Source organism: Muscardinus avellanarius (assembly GCF_963383645.1).
Source record: "Muscardinus avellanarius genome assembly, chromosome: 6".
NCBI lineage: Eukaryota > Metazoa > Chordata > Mammalia > Rodentia > Gliridae > Muscardinus > Muscardinus avellanarius.
The window spans coordinates 57,022,904-57,039,909 of NC_137791.1; the positions used below are offsets into that span (position 1 = coordinate 57,022,904).

General features: G+C 35.8%; 1 protein-coding gene across 2 annotated transcripts in view; it reads left to right on the forward strand.

Annotated features, from left to right (window-relative positions):
- The window catches only part of UNC5C (unc-5 netrin receptor C), a gene marked incomplete at both ends in the record, with an annotated part of 397,912 nt that overhangs the window by 257,867 nt on the left and 123,039 nt on the right, over positions 1-17,006 (forward strand). For both annotated transcript variants that reach the window (XM_080697547.1, XM_080697548.1), the window contains one exon: positions 12,289-12,432. In XM_080697547.1, coding sequence (XP_080553673.1) covers positions 12,289-12,432 — 144 coding nt within the window. The remainder of the gene's footprint in view (positions 1-12,288; positions 12,433-17,006) is intronic.

The following is a 17,006-nucleotide window of genomic DNA, read 5'->3' on the forward strand; positions in this document are numbered from 1 at the left end:
ATGTAATAACATCATGGGGAAAATCATTTTATCAATTCAACAGGCATTTACTGTATGTCTATAATATGTACTGGGAATTATTCTAGTCTTTGGCAACAGCATGTAACAGAAAACAGTCTCCAGCCTGATGGAGTTCATATTCTCTTTGGAAAGTGAAGAAAGACTCTAGAAGAGATGACTGTATTCATCCATTTTACACCATCATTTAAATATTGACATTTGGCTGGGTGCGGTGGCACACACTTGTAATCCCTGTGCTTGGGAGGCTGAGACAGGAGGATCGCACAGGTTGGAAGCCAGCCTCAGCTACTCAGTGAGGCTCTCAGCAACTTAGTGAGACCTTGATTCCAAATAAAATATAAAATAGGTCTGGGAGTATAGCCCGGAGGTAGGAAGCCTCTGGGTTCCACCCCCAGTATCACCAAAATAAAAAATAAATAAATACATAAATAAATATTGATGTTTGTTTATTTTGTTCAAAATTAGAACTAGCTTAATTAATAGTATCTATCCAATTGCTGAGCGTCCCAGCCTTACCTGTATTAATGACAGGACCAGAAGGAAAGCCAAACAAAAGAACTATGCTAGCATTCTGGTTACCAACATAAGTTAGCTTTATCCTCTCCTATCACCATGCCAAGGTAGATCCACCCTATCCACATTTCAATATGCTGCAGAGATCAGGAGATTAGTAAAATCTCAGATGACTTTGCTGAAGGGCGAGAAACTTAAAGTCAAATATCTTAAACTTATATCTGGTATTCAAGCTCCATTTTAACTAATCTAGTATCATCTGCACTGCCCTGAACAACTAAAGTTCCTACCCAGACCTGCCTCACCAAACCCCACTGAAAATTTTTAACACCAGACATGTCTTTCTTACTTGAGTATGTGCTTAATGTAACTTGCAATCCATAGGGCTCCTCTCATCCCCTGGGTCTTTTGATTACTTTAGATGATAATTTTGTGACTAGAATGTAGGTTTACTTTCAAAATAATAACCGTATACTTAAAAGGCATTTTACAGATTCAAAACACTTTTGTAATATAATTTCATTTCTGTTCTCACAACCTAGAAAGACAAAAAACAATGAAAGAAAGAAAAACTTTTGCCTGTTTTGTAAGTTAAAAAAAATGCTTAATGAATTTAAGATTTGCCAAAAAGCCAGGCATGTGGCATACCTTGTAATCCCAGCATTCAGGAGGCTGAGAAAGGAGGATCATAATTCATGGCCAGCCTCAGGTACTTAGCAAGGCCCTTTGCAACTCAGTGAGACCCTGTTTTGGAATAAAGAATAAAAAGCAGGGCTTGGGGTATAGTTTAGAGGTAGACTGCCCCTGGGTTCCATCCTCAGTAACACACACTCACACACACACACAGAGATTTGCCAAACATCATATACTAAAACAAAGTAAGAATTTGTTTTTTAATCTAAGTAAATCACTGCATTGCTGTGTGTTAGAGGATGTTTTTCCATCTTCCAGTTTTAATAATAAGTGAATTGGGTGAATTGAATTTGTTAAAATATAAGCCTTTATATTTTGGTATGAGAACCTTCATTAGGAATTTGAAACACATTACTTTGAGGAGAAAAAAATAGGTCTTCAATAGAATACACTGTGTGAGTTATCACAGGTGGCTGTCACTCAGAGGTGGTTGTTCTTAATGCTTGTTTTCAAGTCATTGGAGTTAGTGCAAAATGAGAGCACAACAATATAGATATTTGTTACTCTGGACACATATATCTTGTTTACACTGACAGAAGATGTTTTCAGAAGGCTATCAAAAATATTTCTCTTAATACTTATGATTAATGACTGATATAAGAACCTAGATCTGAAACAATTTTGTGCTAATAATTAAAACTAAAATTATTAAGATTCTTTTTAAGTCAAATCAGGCTTGCTTACTAGTTAGGACAGGTTAATCATCCTGATGCATACATAATTTTTAAAAATGTCATTTCACCAATTTATAATTTTCACAGTCTCTCTCTCTAGACAACAAAGTTCTCTAGCTGTCATTCAGGATTCTCCATGAATCTCTTTTTAATTCAATAGTTTATTTCTGACTTAATCCATGTAAACTGTTCCCCCCTGTAGTGTTTCATGTTTGGTTTGGTTTTGCATTTAATCTGCTTTTGTACGTCATTACACTTTTTCTTCCTGAAGTGTCTTAGATTCCTTTCTAAATCCTTAAACCCAAATCATGTCTCAGTGTAAATCTCAAATATATCACTTCCCCTTGGATCACCCGATCTCTGTCTAATGCTACATTACTATCGCTTTCTTCATGGGGTTTTCAGAATTTTCTCAACTGTGAGTGACTGTAAATAGATCGACATAGAGAATGCTTAACAAAATCACGTTGAAAACCACAGTGAGCTGGAGCTCTGTATCTGTTTTCTGTAGGATTTTATGATATAATAAATTTGTGGGAAGTAGTGCTAATCCATACTACAGAGAAATTATGCCAGAATTTCAGACCAATGCCACTGGTATGCTAATGGGCACTCTTAGTTTCTGAGAAAATAGTATATTTAAAAGAAATTGCAAGCCGTGTGTGGTGGCTCACGCTTGTAATCCCAGCATTTGGGAGGCTGAGACCGGAGAATTGCGGTTCGCGGACAACCTCAGCTACTTTAGTGAGACCTGGTTTCAAAATAAAGAATAAAAATATAGGGTAGAGGGTGTAGTTCAGAGGTAGAATGCTCCTGGGTTCCATCCGTAGACCCGCAATATAAATAAATAAATAAATGAAATTGCAAAGGTGTTTGGCCATGGAATCTTATTTGAAGAACAGTTTGAGTAATATTAATGTAGTAAAAATAATAGAAACATTGAAATCAGGTAAAGTGGGTCTATCTAAATTCTTATTTCTGTACAAACTGACTATGCTAAACAGTTTAAATTCTGACCTCTGCTCCTTCCTTGTATTATTCATCGGATAATATTAATTCCTGATATATTATGCAAATTAACTAGTTACCATAATTCTTCTGAGTTACAATTAAAATTTGTATTTGAGATTTAACACTTTCCTTTATATTGTAGCTATATACAACCTGTTCATTCAACATACATTTGATGGACAAATATTTTTGCTGGTTAGTTTACTAATGAATACCAACTGCTCATGACAGAATCCCTATATTTAAGCCAGGCGTGGTGGCGCACACTTGTAATCTCAGCATTTGGGAGGCTGAGACCAGAGGATCGTGGTTCGTGGACAGCCTCAGCTACTTAGTGAGGCCCTCTGCAACTCAGTGAGACCCGGTTTCAAAATAAAGAATAAAATATAGGGCAGGGGATGTAGCTCGGAGGTCAAATACCCCTGGGTTTCATCCCCAGATCCGAAAAAAAAAAAAAAAGAATCCCTATATTCAATGCACACCTATTTTTTCTCTAGTCTTAGAGGTAGTAAACTTTTAATGGAAGGAGACCCTTAAGTGATTCAGGTCTAAAGCTCCCTTGGAAGCTATCACTCTGCACAAAGTGCTCAAGTATTACCTCCATGATGGACTGTAACCCAGAGAAAGACAGAGACCCAATCTGCATTCTTTACCACTGTGTCCCAAGCACAGAAAAGAATGCTTGTTCAATAAATATCTGCTCAATGACCAGGCAAGAGTAATTGGAAAGTTTATTATTCATAAAAATAGCATTAACAAGTTTTCTGTGAACACATTACCCGCACTTATTGACAGGAATCCTTAAAATGTTAATAAAATTATTAATAAAATGTAGGAAACCAAGAAATGCATGTGATCATAGTTAGGTCATAATAAGAATTGCACTCAAAAGAAAAATGTTGGCGTATACATTAAATACATGTAAGAGGTTTGACCTTTTACGAAAGATATTTAGAATAATGTTCTGTTTGCCAACTCAGAGGAATATGCTTTGTGCCCTTCCAAATTAAACTAATCGCCATAATGTTTTTATAAACCTGCTTCTTTGTTATCTGAAGAACCCTAACACACAGGCAGAGCTTAGGGAAAGTATTTTGGTTCCCATTTTGATCTCAGGAAAGTTTTTTTGCAGCTTTAAGTGTGATGATATTCGGGAAGTCAAATGAAAATAGGAAGATTGATTCTCCTATAAAAGCCAAAACCTAGTTGGTGGTGGTGGTGCATGCTTGTAATCCCAACATTTCAGAGGCTGAGACCAGAGGATCACGGTTTGCAGACAGCCTCAGCTACTTAGTGAGTCCCTCTGCAACTTAGTGAGACCCTGTTTCAAAATAAAGAATAAAAATAAGGCAGGAGGTACAGCTCAGAGGTCGAATGTCCTTGGGTTCCATCCCCAGACCTGCAAAAAATAAAAAAATAAATAAAAAATAAAACTGATACTACCATAAAAGAAAATGGAAAACAAAGCTGTAAGTGCTTGATAAGAATCATTTGTCATTCCATTTAATACTATATTTAAAATTTTAGGTTTCTGTTGGAGAAACTGTGCATAGTTGTCACAAAGCCATCTAGAAGCAGTAGAAAGACTTCTCTAACCCAAATTCACAATTCAATAAATACTCTTTTTGTTTCTAGACAAAATATACAAAAACCACACATCTTTATTTGAAATGTGTGGTCCTACCAAACTGAACCAAATAACTAAAACTATGACCATAAAAAGAAATCAAGCCAGTAACCTAGGTATGGAATGTTTCCAGGTAAATCTCTTGAACCAGTTATTCTTAATCATGTTATTCTGAAACCTTTGAGTAAATCCATCCTTTATAAAGGTTTAATTGTCAAATAAAAATCAAATAAGTTTATGGTGTGCATATTTTCAAATGTGTATACATTGTAGAGGGCTTAAATCAAAGTAATTGGCATACATGTTACATCACATATGTTTTTGTTTGTATGAAAAGAATATGTAAAGTATATTCTCCTAGCAATTTTCAAGTAGACAATACATTGTTATTAACTGTAGTCACCACTTTGGACAATAGTTGTCTTGAACTAATTCTTCCTTATCTAAAATTTTGAGTAACCCCTTTGGACAGTAGTTCTCTTGAATTTATTCTTCCTTATTTAAAATTTTGTGTCCTTTGGCCAATGTCTTTTCCGTTATCCCTTAGCCCAGTTCTTGGTACTCAACATTCTACTCTCTGCTTCAGTAAGTTTGACTCTAGATTCCATCTGAAATATCATGCAATATTTGTGGTTCTGTGCCTGGCTTATTCCACTTAGCACAATGTCCTCCGAGTTTATCCATGCTGTCACAAAGGCCAAATAGTAAGTATCATTGTGTATATATGCATCCGATTTTCTTTATCAATTTATCCCTGGCAGACACCTAAATTAGCTATTATGACTAATGAGGCAATGAATACAGGAGTGAAGGCATCGCTTTGATATACTGACTTCATATTTTTTACATCTAGGCCCAGAAGTGAGGTATCTGCATCATACGGTAGTTCTAGTTTTAATTCTTTGAGAAATCTCCACAATGTTTCACACAATGACTGTAATAATTTACATTCCCACCAACAGAGTATGAGGCTTTTATCCACATCCTAGCCAACATTTATATTTTGTCATTTTTATAATAGCCATTCTAATGGTTGTGAGGTAATATATTTTGATTTTAATATGAATATAATTTAATACAATTAGTGATGTTGAGAATTTTTTTGAGGTCCTGGGGATGGAACCCACGGGCATTCTACCTCTGAGTTACACTCCCAGCCCTATTTTTTTTAGTCTTTTTTATTTACAATTACATATATATATATATATATATATATATATATATATATATATATATATTTCCTGCCGTACTAGGGATGGAACCTAGGGGCATTCATTCTACCTCTGAGCTACACCCCTAACTCTATTTTTTTTATTCTTTATTTTGAGTCAGGGTCTCACTAAGTTGCAGAGAGCCTCACTAAGTAGCTGAGGCTGTTTGTGAACCGCAATCCTCCAGTCTCAGCCTTCCAAATGCTGGGATTACAAGCATGTTCCACCAAGCCCCACCTCTATTTATTTGTTTGTTTGTTTGTTTATTTATTTTGCAGGTCTGAGAATAGAACCCAGGGGTATTACATCTCTGAGCTACACCCCCTGCTCTATTTTTTATTCTTTATTTTGAAACAGGGTCTCACTAACTTGAGGAAGGCCTCACTAAGTAGCTGAGGCTGTCGCGAACTGCAATCCTCCTGTCTCAGCTTCCTGAATACTTGGATTACAAGCCCAGCGTGCGCCACCATGCCTGGCTCCTTTTTTATTTTTTGAAACAGGGTCTCACTGAATTGCGAAGGGCCGCTAATTAGCTGAGGCTGTCCATGAACTGCAATCATCCAATTTCTGCCTCCCAAATGCTGGGATTACAAGTGTGTGCCACCACTCCCAGCCGCAAAAATTTTAATATAATTGGTCATGTTATGTCTTTTTTTTTTTTTTTAGAAAAGTCTATTCAGGTACTTTACTTATTTTTTAAAGAAGTTATTTATTTTCTTTCTATTGAGTTGTTTGAGTTCCATTTGTAAAAATAGTTTACAAATATTTTCTCCCATCCTCTGGTGAAAGTGAGCATCCCTCTCTTGTTCCAGACCTTAGAGGAAAAGCTTTTCAATTTTTTTTGAGCATTGAGTGTGATGTTAGATGTAGGTTTGTCCCATATGGTCTTTACTATGTTGAGATCCATTCCCTCTATACCTAACTTGAGATATTTTATCATGAAAGAACACTGAATTTTGTCAGATTCGTTTTCTGTATCTATTTTGATGATCGTACGTTACTTGCCCATCATTCTATTAACATGATGTATCATGCTGATTGATTCGCATATGTTGAGCCATTCATACTTCCATTCTAGGGATAAATCCTACTTGGCTTTGGTGAATGATTCTCTCAATGGGCTGTTTAATTTAGTGTGCTGATATTTTGCAGAGGACTTCTTACATCTAAGTTCATCAGGATTACTGGCCTCTACTTTCAGCGTCTTTGTCTTTTTGGCATGAGGATAATGCGGGTTTCACAAAATGGATATGAAAGTATTCCCTCATCTTCAATTTTTTGGAAGTGTTCTAGAAGGAATGTTATTAGTTCTTTAAATGTTTATTAGAAGTCAACAATGAAGCCACAAGGTCCTGGGATTTTCTTTGATGGAAGGACTTTAAATCAAATTATTTATCTGTTCAGATTTTCTATTTGTTCATGATTCAGTGTTTGTAGACTGCTTCTTAAAATCCTCCTGATCACAATGATAGTAACTTTGAGAAAGTCATCATAAAGCGAATATACCAGTATCTACTTCCAATTTCACAAAACAAATTTAGATAAATTAACCTGTCACATTAAATATTACATTAAAATTTGAGGAAAATTTTTCAGAGAGAGTTGATAAATTATGTGTTTACAGTATCTTTCTTGCTTGCTGCAGTTTAGAGATTCTCAAGTGACTTTGTGTAACATAAGCTTGCCTTGAGTTTGAAGTCCTGCCTTTCAAGATATCATATTTGGGTTCTTACAGTGAAAATTTTTGGTTGCTAAATAACTATGAAGTTTTTATGGCATGATATACTTTTACATGATGACAGAGTATTTCATGATTTAATTTACATTAAGACATCTAAAACTGATATGTTTCATATTTTAGATCATATTAGTGAAGGCTAATAGGATTAGCCTCTGAGTGAAAACAGGAAAAGAGACAACACTAATTCAATAAAATGTTGTAATATATTCCAGAACATTCCTACCTGCAACTTTGTACATTTCCCACCAACTCCTGTTCTAAATATGAATGTCCAATAATGAGATATGACAGAGTTCTATAGCTCTTCTCCTATCAGAGAGATTACTGGAAAAAGCAGGTTCCTGAGCCTGCAAAAAAAAAAAAAACTCCCTTTTTCCACAGTAAAGATAAAGTCACTGGGAGGAGTGAGAAATACAGCTCAGATATACATAATTCCTAAATCTAATATTGGCGTGGGATGTTTTTAAGTTAGACGCTTATGGAGTATTAGAAGGTATAGATTGATGGCCACCTTCTAAATAATGTTTAAGATGCTATATTAGATACTTCTACAAAAATAAACACAAAGCTTCAGGCTAAGCAGTGTTTGATCCATCATTATATTTCTGAAATTTAATATAATATCTGACATTACTATAGATGTTTGATAACTACTTATTTGATAGCACTACAGATTAGATTACTGTGGGGATATGGACATTCTTCCAAAGAATTATGCAGTGGCATGTATTTGTGATCATTTTATAATAGTATCCTAGAAAAATACTATTTTTCTGTGCCTGATAACTATTATGAAATTAAAGTTATGCTAAAGATAAAAAAATTAATGTTATTTACTGGTTTTACTGCCATATTTATATATGTGGATATATATTTGTAAGTGTTATATATACATGCATGTATATATATACTCATAAGTCATCAGAAGGGTGTATTTACATCTGTATTTCTATATTCATTTGAAACTCCCTGTTTAACAAGTACTTGCTCATACTCATTATAAGAATTTTTGATATAGCATGCTAATTACTTTCTTGCACTCTGGCTTCCAAACCACAATAAATCTTATTATGAAAGCAAATCACTGCAAACTTCAAACAGTATGCATCTTTGAGATGCCCCTATTAAAGCAAGCACGGTGATGAGAAATCTTTGATGTTATCAGATGTGATAGAAACTACACATTTATATTTGCGTAAATCCTGTAGACCGCAGTATTTCCCCCACCCTTAAGTAATCTGAAACCAATTTCAAGTTCCCAAATGCTCTTCAAAGCAGCCTGCTTTGGAAGTAATGCTGTTGGCATTTCAAATTTCAAGGAAGCCTGCTTTTTCCATCTCAGGACTTCAAGCAGATTTAGATTTTTACTTTCAAAGAGAAAAGGTATTATCTGCTTTTACCCAAACCACTAGTCTGTGGTTTGATGAGCAAAATGTCATAGGTAATGAACTTACCTGTCATAATGAAACTATGTCATGGAATTATTGTAGCTCAGAGTCTGAATAATACAGCTGATTCTAGAGAATTCTGAGCTGTAGATGTTTAGATGCTCCATGCTGCCATCCTTGTGCTTGTGTTGTTGACTTAAAGTTAAAATGTAAACTTTGGGACATGTGGCAAAACAACTGTATACAAATGTAATTTAGTCTACCTCCTCCTGAATGGGGTGTCTATGAAGCTGAAAACAAAAATCGGTGTGTGCTTGACTCCAGCACCCACAGGGAGCCTGAACCACACAATTCAGAACATTCATACTGTGAATAGCTTGTGTAGCAAGAGAGTCAGTCTGTGGCTTCTTAAAAGGCTTCAGGTTTGTGGTCAGTAGAAACATCTATGAGCCTATTTGGGCTAAAGGATACAGTGGACCTAGTGAAGTTCTACTAGCGTTTAATTAGGTTTCCTGTAATTGCTTTAAGTAAAACAGGAGGAATGGAACCTGAGGTTATCATCTTGGGACACAAAATATTTGTATGTGGTTTTAATATCCTGAGCCCATTTGATGCTGCCCTGAATTTTAGAAAAGAGCCATTATAGTTTGAAGGAAATATACACTGTAGGTTGATCAGTCCTTTGCTAACTGTAAATTTCCTGCAAAGACCTTAAAGGAAGAGTTTTGTTTCCAGTCACTGAGTTTCTGCATGAGAAGGGAATGTATAAACAAATAAAACAGGCAAAAGCATTAACACCGGAGAGGAGGAAAAAAAGAGAAGGAAATGAGGGTGAGGAGAGAAGCTCATGCTCCATCTTTCCACAGACAAAGATTTCTAAACATTGGAGTACTGAGAAAAATTACAGTAAGACAAGGAAAACAGAGGGACTAAGCAGGGGTCAGGAAAGAGGGGGAATATCAGTGCCACTTGCTAACAGCTTGGGATATTTGTTTTGAAGACTCGTGAATTAGTTGGACATTTGCTGAAATAATATACTAGTCTTATTTTCATAGAGGGGTGAGGGGTTGCTTGAGAAGTCTTCTTTGATTTGTTACATAAACATAAAGGCAATCCTAATTTTCAAAACCTTAAAATAATTTTAAATATACTTAGTAAACTTTTTACAACAGAGTTGTCCCTTACAGGATCTTGTCCTGGGGATTATGAAACCCACTTTTCTGGGCTTCAATAAATTCAGAGGGTCTTTAGTGGCCCTAAAGGGCTAGTAGCTTTCATGACTCAGGCCCATCAGCTATTGACAAAAAAGATTGTTCATCCCCCGGCAGGACATCACCTACTCCTACTGGGTGGTTGTTAATTGCCTTGAGTACTTTTACCCATTAAAACATTTTTACATGTTAGGGAAAATTCTGGAATACCCTATTGGAGGGTTTCCAAAAGACACACTCTGTCCTGTCACCCATTATTAAATATCTTAAAAATTATAACTTTTGAAACTTGTTAAACTCTAAAAAATTGAATAGACACACATATACACATATATACCCACATATATATACATGTACACATGCACACATGTGTATATATATGCACACATATATTTTATATCTTATATGTATCATAATTTTAAGGAATTGAATATATATACATATACATATATTTGTATACACAAGTATTTATAACATATATATCATATATATGTGTATTAATTTAGTCTTCATATGATCATGTTTTCTACTTGCTTAAAACATATAAATGATTTCCATGGCTCTCAAGAAAAAGTTTGAAACCATGAGTACTATATACAAATAGTGTTTCTTAAACTTAATATACGTCAGAATTATTTGGTAAATTTTTAAAGGCCACAGATTGCTGGGTTTCACCTCAAAACTTTTCTATTCAATTAATCTAGAGTAAGGCCTGAACATTTGTATTTCCAAACACCCTCAGGTGATGCTGATGAAACCATTCTGGGAGCCACATTTGAGAACCACTGGACCACAGGACTGCATCAATGAACGCTTTATATTTTTCTAGTTTCCTCATGCTCTATTCTTCATGTCAGCACCCAGTGGTCTTCTCCTAGGTTCTCAGTCCCCTAATTTTCTTTCTTATTTCTTCCTTTATGTCCTGTCCCTATCACCATATAGCTTAATCAAAGTAATTCATGGATTGATCCTTCATGCTAGATTATTATTTAATCTCTATACATCTCCTTTGTAGCCTTGAACATAACTAATCTTAAATAATAAATTATATAACCCATTTTAATATGAGTCCTCTTCACAATAATATAAGTTCATTGAGGATGATGACTAATGACTGTTTCACTAAATAGAATCACAAGCACTTAGTGTGCAGTATCTTTATAGAATTGATAGTAAAGATTTAATGAATAAAGGATATGAAGTAAATATAGCAATGAAACTTTTTAAATCATTGTTATTGTGTTCATGCTAGGCTACAAACAAATTCTCCTACTATGTGTTTCATTAGTTTTCTCAATGGACTCTGCATTCTGTTAATGTACACATTCAGTCTCCAGGAGAACTGGCAGTTGCCCACATCAGTTATACAGATAATCCCTCTTGGTCAATGCAAAGAGGCATATTGCAGAATAAATCTAGGCAACAGCCTTGATACCGCAAGATAAATACCCCTGAAATGATAATCCTAGGTTCTTAGTTCATTTTTGTTATCCAGGATTACATAATGCTGTGAAATAAATTTCAATTATTTCAGCATTTTGAATGGAAGCAAGCACTTTAACAGGATTTGAGTTACATTATAATTACATAGAAACATTTGGGCTTTCAAAATATTATGCAGGACAACCTTAAAGCCATATATTCTTTAGACAAGATACTAGAGGTTTGTTAAGTGAGGCTAGTATTTATTTCAAGAAAAATGAAGTGCCATTATAATTGAAGCACAACTGTTAAAATTGTTTAATTATTAAATTATTACCACAATGATTATAGATACAAGTTTTTTGACATTTTATATAAATATTTTTAGAGTTTGTACAGTACCTGGACATCTTAGCAACACCTATAGAATTGAAATAGACTCTTTTAAAGACTGTGAAATCCAGGTTTGTATTTGAATATATAGAGGGAATACAAGCAAGAGATGAATATTAGCAAGCTGTGTGGAGAAAGACATTATGTTTTGGAGTGATTGATTATTCCACTTTCATTTTGAGACGAATCCAGAAGATTTGAAATAGAAAATAGGAGAATGAAAAAGTTGTTAAGTAACCAGAGCCCACAATCAGAGGAGATGAGAGCCAATATCTGGCTCCTGACCTATGGCAGCAAGAAGGCTCACTGGAAGAAAAATATGGTGTTTCCTATTTCCTAGAACAACTCCTCTCTTGACTTTGAACCTTTCTTTATCTTGTCAGGCCTCATTGTCCGAGAAGTGAGCATTGAGATTTCGCGACAGCAAGTGGAAGAACTCTTCGGGCCCGAAGACTACTGGTGCCAGTGTGTGGCCTGGAGCTCAGCAGGCACCACAAAGAGCCGGAAGGCCTATGTGCGCATCGCATGTGAGTCACTGCATACAGTCTTGGGTTTCAGAAGGTGATGGGAATACAAGGAAGCTTAGAACTAGGGCACATCTAGAATCAAAGAACCCTGGTCAAGCTGTGCAACTTGGAATCCTAGTACTTTGGAAGCTGAGACAGAAGGATTGCAGGTTCCAGGCCAGCCTTAGCAACTTAGCAAGAGCCTCAACAACTTAGCAAAACCATGCTTCAAGAATAAAAAAAAAAAAAAAAACATGAAGGTCTTTGGGTGTCACTTGGAGACAGAATGTCCCTAGGTTCAATTCCTAGTATGAACGACAACAACAAAATAATCCATAGTCAAAATCCCCAGTAAAAACTGATTTCTGCATTAAGCCTCATATTCTTCTGAAATCACTAGAATATCATTTTAGTTTTTTTTCCAAGGCACTGGGTAGTTTTCTTTAAGGCATGTGAATTCATGCTACTTTCAACAGTTTCTGATTTTTTTAAATCTGTTAGTAATTAGGTTACAAGAGAACCAATGTATTTCTTTTTTGAGTTGATTCTGCCAATTTGTTAAGACAATGTTGAGTATTGTTTCTGCTGGAAATAGAAACTACCCAGGTCAAGTTTCTCTATTTATTTTGGAACTAATGCAATGGGACACAGCATTATTTTCCAAATTGTGTGTATTTCCAGAGTATTTGTGTTCAAGAAGAGGTTAAAAATGTCTCACAATAAAAGGGTTGCATAACCAAATAAGTGGGAGAAAATATTTTTGACAAATGGACAGGGTTTACTTCATTGTAGTTTCTCAGATTCTTTGATGTGCTAATGTGCACATGATCCCAAAGAGGGATGGAGCCTGCAGCCCTGCAGAGCCCTTTGTAAGTGAGCTCTGCCAGAGCCTGTCAGAAGTCTAGACTGAGTAACTTTCTCATGTATGAGAGGTACCACCGAAACTCATGTTATATTTTCAGACCTTCTTTACATCTCTGCGTTTTACAGAATTCTGTTTTGTGGCAGATGTCAATACCACTCCCATCGAATGCATTTCTGAGTCTCATGGATACGGACTCTGATGCAGCTGAGTTGTACACTCAGCTCTTGCTTCTGTCTTCTTGATATAAATCAGAGCTATCGTAGATACCTCCCATGTAATCTCCATGGCTTAAGTCTTTTCTCCATTCCTATTCTTAGTCCGTGTGACTACAAATGCAATCCCCCTAAAATTCAGGTCTCATCTCATCTCACTTATACCCCTGCTTAGAATGTTAAAGGTACTTGTGAGATAAAGTCAAAATTCCTCATCAAAATATAAGAGATTGGGTAGCTTATAAACAGAATTTATATATACTACTGACAGGATTGTATATTAGTACAACCACTATGGAGGTGAGTCTGTGACCCAGCTATCCCATACCTAGAGTTAAAGTTAGAGCACTATAGTAAGAACATGCAAATCCATGTTTATAGCAGCGCAATTCACAATAGCCAAATTTTGAAACCCACCATGTGTTTGACAGCAGATGAATGGATGAAGACACAATGAAATAAACACACATATTATGCCATAAAGAAGAGCACAACATGTCCTTGCAGGAAAATGGATGGAAGTAGAAAATAGTATACTCACTGAGATCAGCCAGTCACAGAAAGTCAAGGGTTGTATTTTTCTCTCATATGTGGAAACTAGAGATAGCAAATAGGTAACAAGGATCTTTCAGTAATGTGGAGAGAAAGGTCTATAGAATAGTGGAAGGGGGTCGTGAAAGGAAACTAGTAGGGAGAAAAAGAGAATTGAAAGAGGAAACAGTTCAAATAATGCTATGACAATATATGAAGATGTTACTATCAATCACTAACATGTATTGGGAGGAAGAAGGGACAGCTTTTCAGCTATTTCTATGCCTAAGGGTTCACCTTTGTCTTATCTCCCTTGATAATTCTTAAAAAATTCTTCAACAAATATTTAGCGAGGATTTGCTAAACTATTCTTGGACAGTTGTAGATGTCAAGGATGTTGGTAGAAACAAAACATAATGTCATCCTTACCCTCATGGAGCTTGTGTTCTTGTAGGAAAAGACAAAATGTAGGTAAATAATAACCAGGTAGGAGCAGAGCATAGTGGTGCATGCTGGTAATCCCAGTAGTTGGGAGGCTGAGACAGGAGGATTGCAGGTTCAAGGACAGCCTCAGCAAGTAGTGAGACTCATCAACCGAGCAAGATGCTGTTTCAAAAAATATAGGCCTGGAGGTTTAGCTCAGAGGTATAATGCCCCTGGGTTTTATCCCTACTACAACACAGGTACACACACACACACACACACACACACACACACACACACACGACTGAGACCTTTAATTGTTCTTAAAAAGAAACAAAAATAATTTTTAATGGAAAGAAATTTTTATTAAGTAGCTTTTAGTTTCAAAAAATAAAATTGTTGGGCATGGTGGTGCACGCTTGTAATCCCTGCGCTTGGGAGGCGGAGACAGGAGGATCACGCAGGTTCAAGGCCATCCTTGCTGGCTTAAGAGACCCTGTTTCCAAATAAAAATATAAAATAGGTCTGGGAGTGTAGCCCGGAGGTAGAAGGGCTTCCAGGAACCCCAGTACCACCAAAAAAAAAAAAAAAAAACAAAGTTAAAAAATAAAGAAAATTGTTATCATTCTCTTTACAGCAAATATAGATCAGTGCTTTGATCATCTTAAGTTAAAGGCCCTTTATGAAGTTGAATTTATAATCCCTATCACTTCACTACATATACTTAACAAAAGAGTGTAGTAAAATTAGCAAATATTAAACTAAGTTGATAATTTATAATTCTTAGTTTATGGTTTTTAGAAATAGTACGTGCATCTAATATGTGTCAATTTTCTTTCTATCTTCTACATATGAAAAAATTTGATTCTAGACTTTCTGAGACTGATTGACCTCACTTTGTATAGTATTCTCTACTTCTATTCATTTTTCTGAAAATGACACTGAGATTCCATCTTACTCCAGTTAGAATGGCAATCATCAAGAATTCAAATAATAAATTCTGGCAAGAAAGTGGGGAAACAGTAACTCCTATACTGTTAGTGGGACTTTAAACTAGTATAACCACTACTGAAATCAGTATGGAGTTGCACCAAAAGACTAGAAATGGAGCTACTATATGGAACCAGCTATACCAATCCTTAGCATCTTTGAAAAAGAATTAAAGTCAAGATACTATAATGATACATTCATATCCATATTTATAGCAGCATAGTTCATAATAACCAAATTATGGAACCAACCTATAGTGTGTGTGTGTGTGTGTGTGTGTGTGTGTGTGTGTATACACATTATATTTGAGTATACATATCTTTATTTTTCAGGTAAAATTAAAGACATACAAAAATCTCACCTTTATTTGCAACATTTCTAAACTCTGCTACTTAATTCATAGCTTTTAAGTTTAGTTTGACATTTTCCAATAAAAAGAAAACATTTCTAGGAAGAGAATAATTGATCCATAGCACCACTTTCCACCTTTTCTCCTGTACTAATACTTAAGAGTGGTTTTGCAGCCAGGTGTGGTGCACATGCCTGTAATCCTAGTTTTGGGAAGTTGAGACAGGAGTGTTGAAGGTTCAAGTACAGCCTCAGCTACATAGGAAGATTCTCAGCAACCTAATGAGACCCTTTTGTCAAAATAAAAAGGGTTGGGAAGTAGCTCAGTGATAGAATGCCCCTGTGTTCAATCCCCAGTATTAACAAACATACAAATAAAAGATAAACAGTTGTTTGCCTATAACTTCAATGCTAACTGAACTCCTTTGTCTGTGGTCAAGGAACAGGATCCAAAAAGTAATGATACACATTATGGTAAAAAATAAAAGAGGATTGAACTGTGAATTCTCTCTGCCAAGTCTGCTCCCTACCAAGCAGGCCTTGCTAATGCTGCAGAAATCTTGTGAAGTGTCGAGTCTTTACTGCATCAAATGAGGTTTGCAGAGTAATATTTGACATATGGCCGTCGCATAAGGTGCAATTAAAGTTTAAATTTGTCACAGGTGAAGATAATCAGGATGCTAAGGTTAAATAAGTATAATTACCTCTCACCTAATTAAATTTGCGCTCATTAGTTGTCCTTTGGTGGGACTCATCGTTTCTTCATGGGAAAGCTCCATTTTCGAACTTTGATAGAGCATAAATTAATATTGACTAATATTTATTTAAGTTTGCTAGAGATATTTTATTCAAATTATATAACAGAAAAATAAGACTGTGAGACAATAAGGAAGAAAAAAAATGGAAGTTGGAATACAGCCAGATATAACTGAGAAGGCAATATGCCTGCCCTGATTCCTGTACAGATCCTAGAAGGCAGTTCCACACTTCCGGGGTGCATGCCCTAGCTTTCTTGGCAAAGACAAGTTCCCCCTGAGAAAACGCAAGGGGAGGACACGGTGACTGTGCAGAGTAGAGCTCCCATGGCAAAAACCAGTGTGTGGAGAGTCATTTCTTCAATGTTTCTTGATATAGGCCAGTGGAAACCGCCCAAGGTATAAGGCACAAGAGTATGACTCAGGCAACATATTAGCAGATAATGTCTTTCTTCAAGGAGAGTTTGGGTT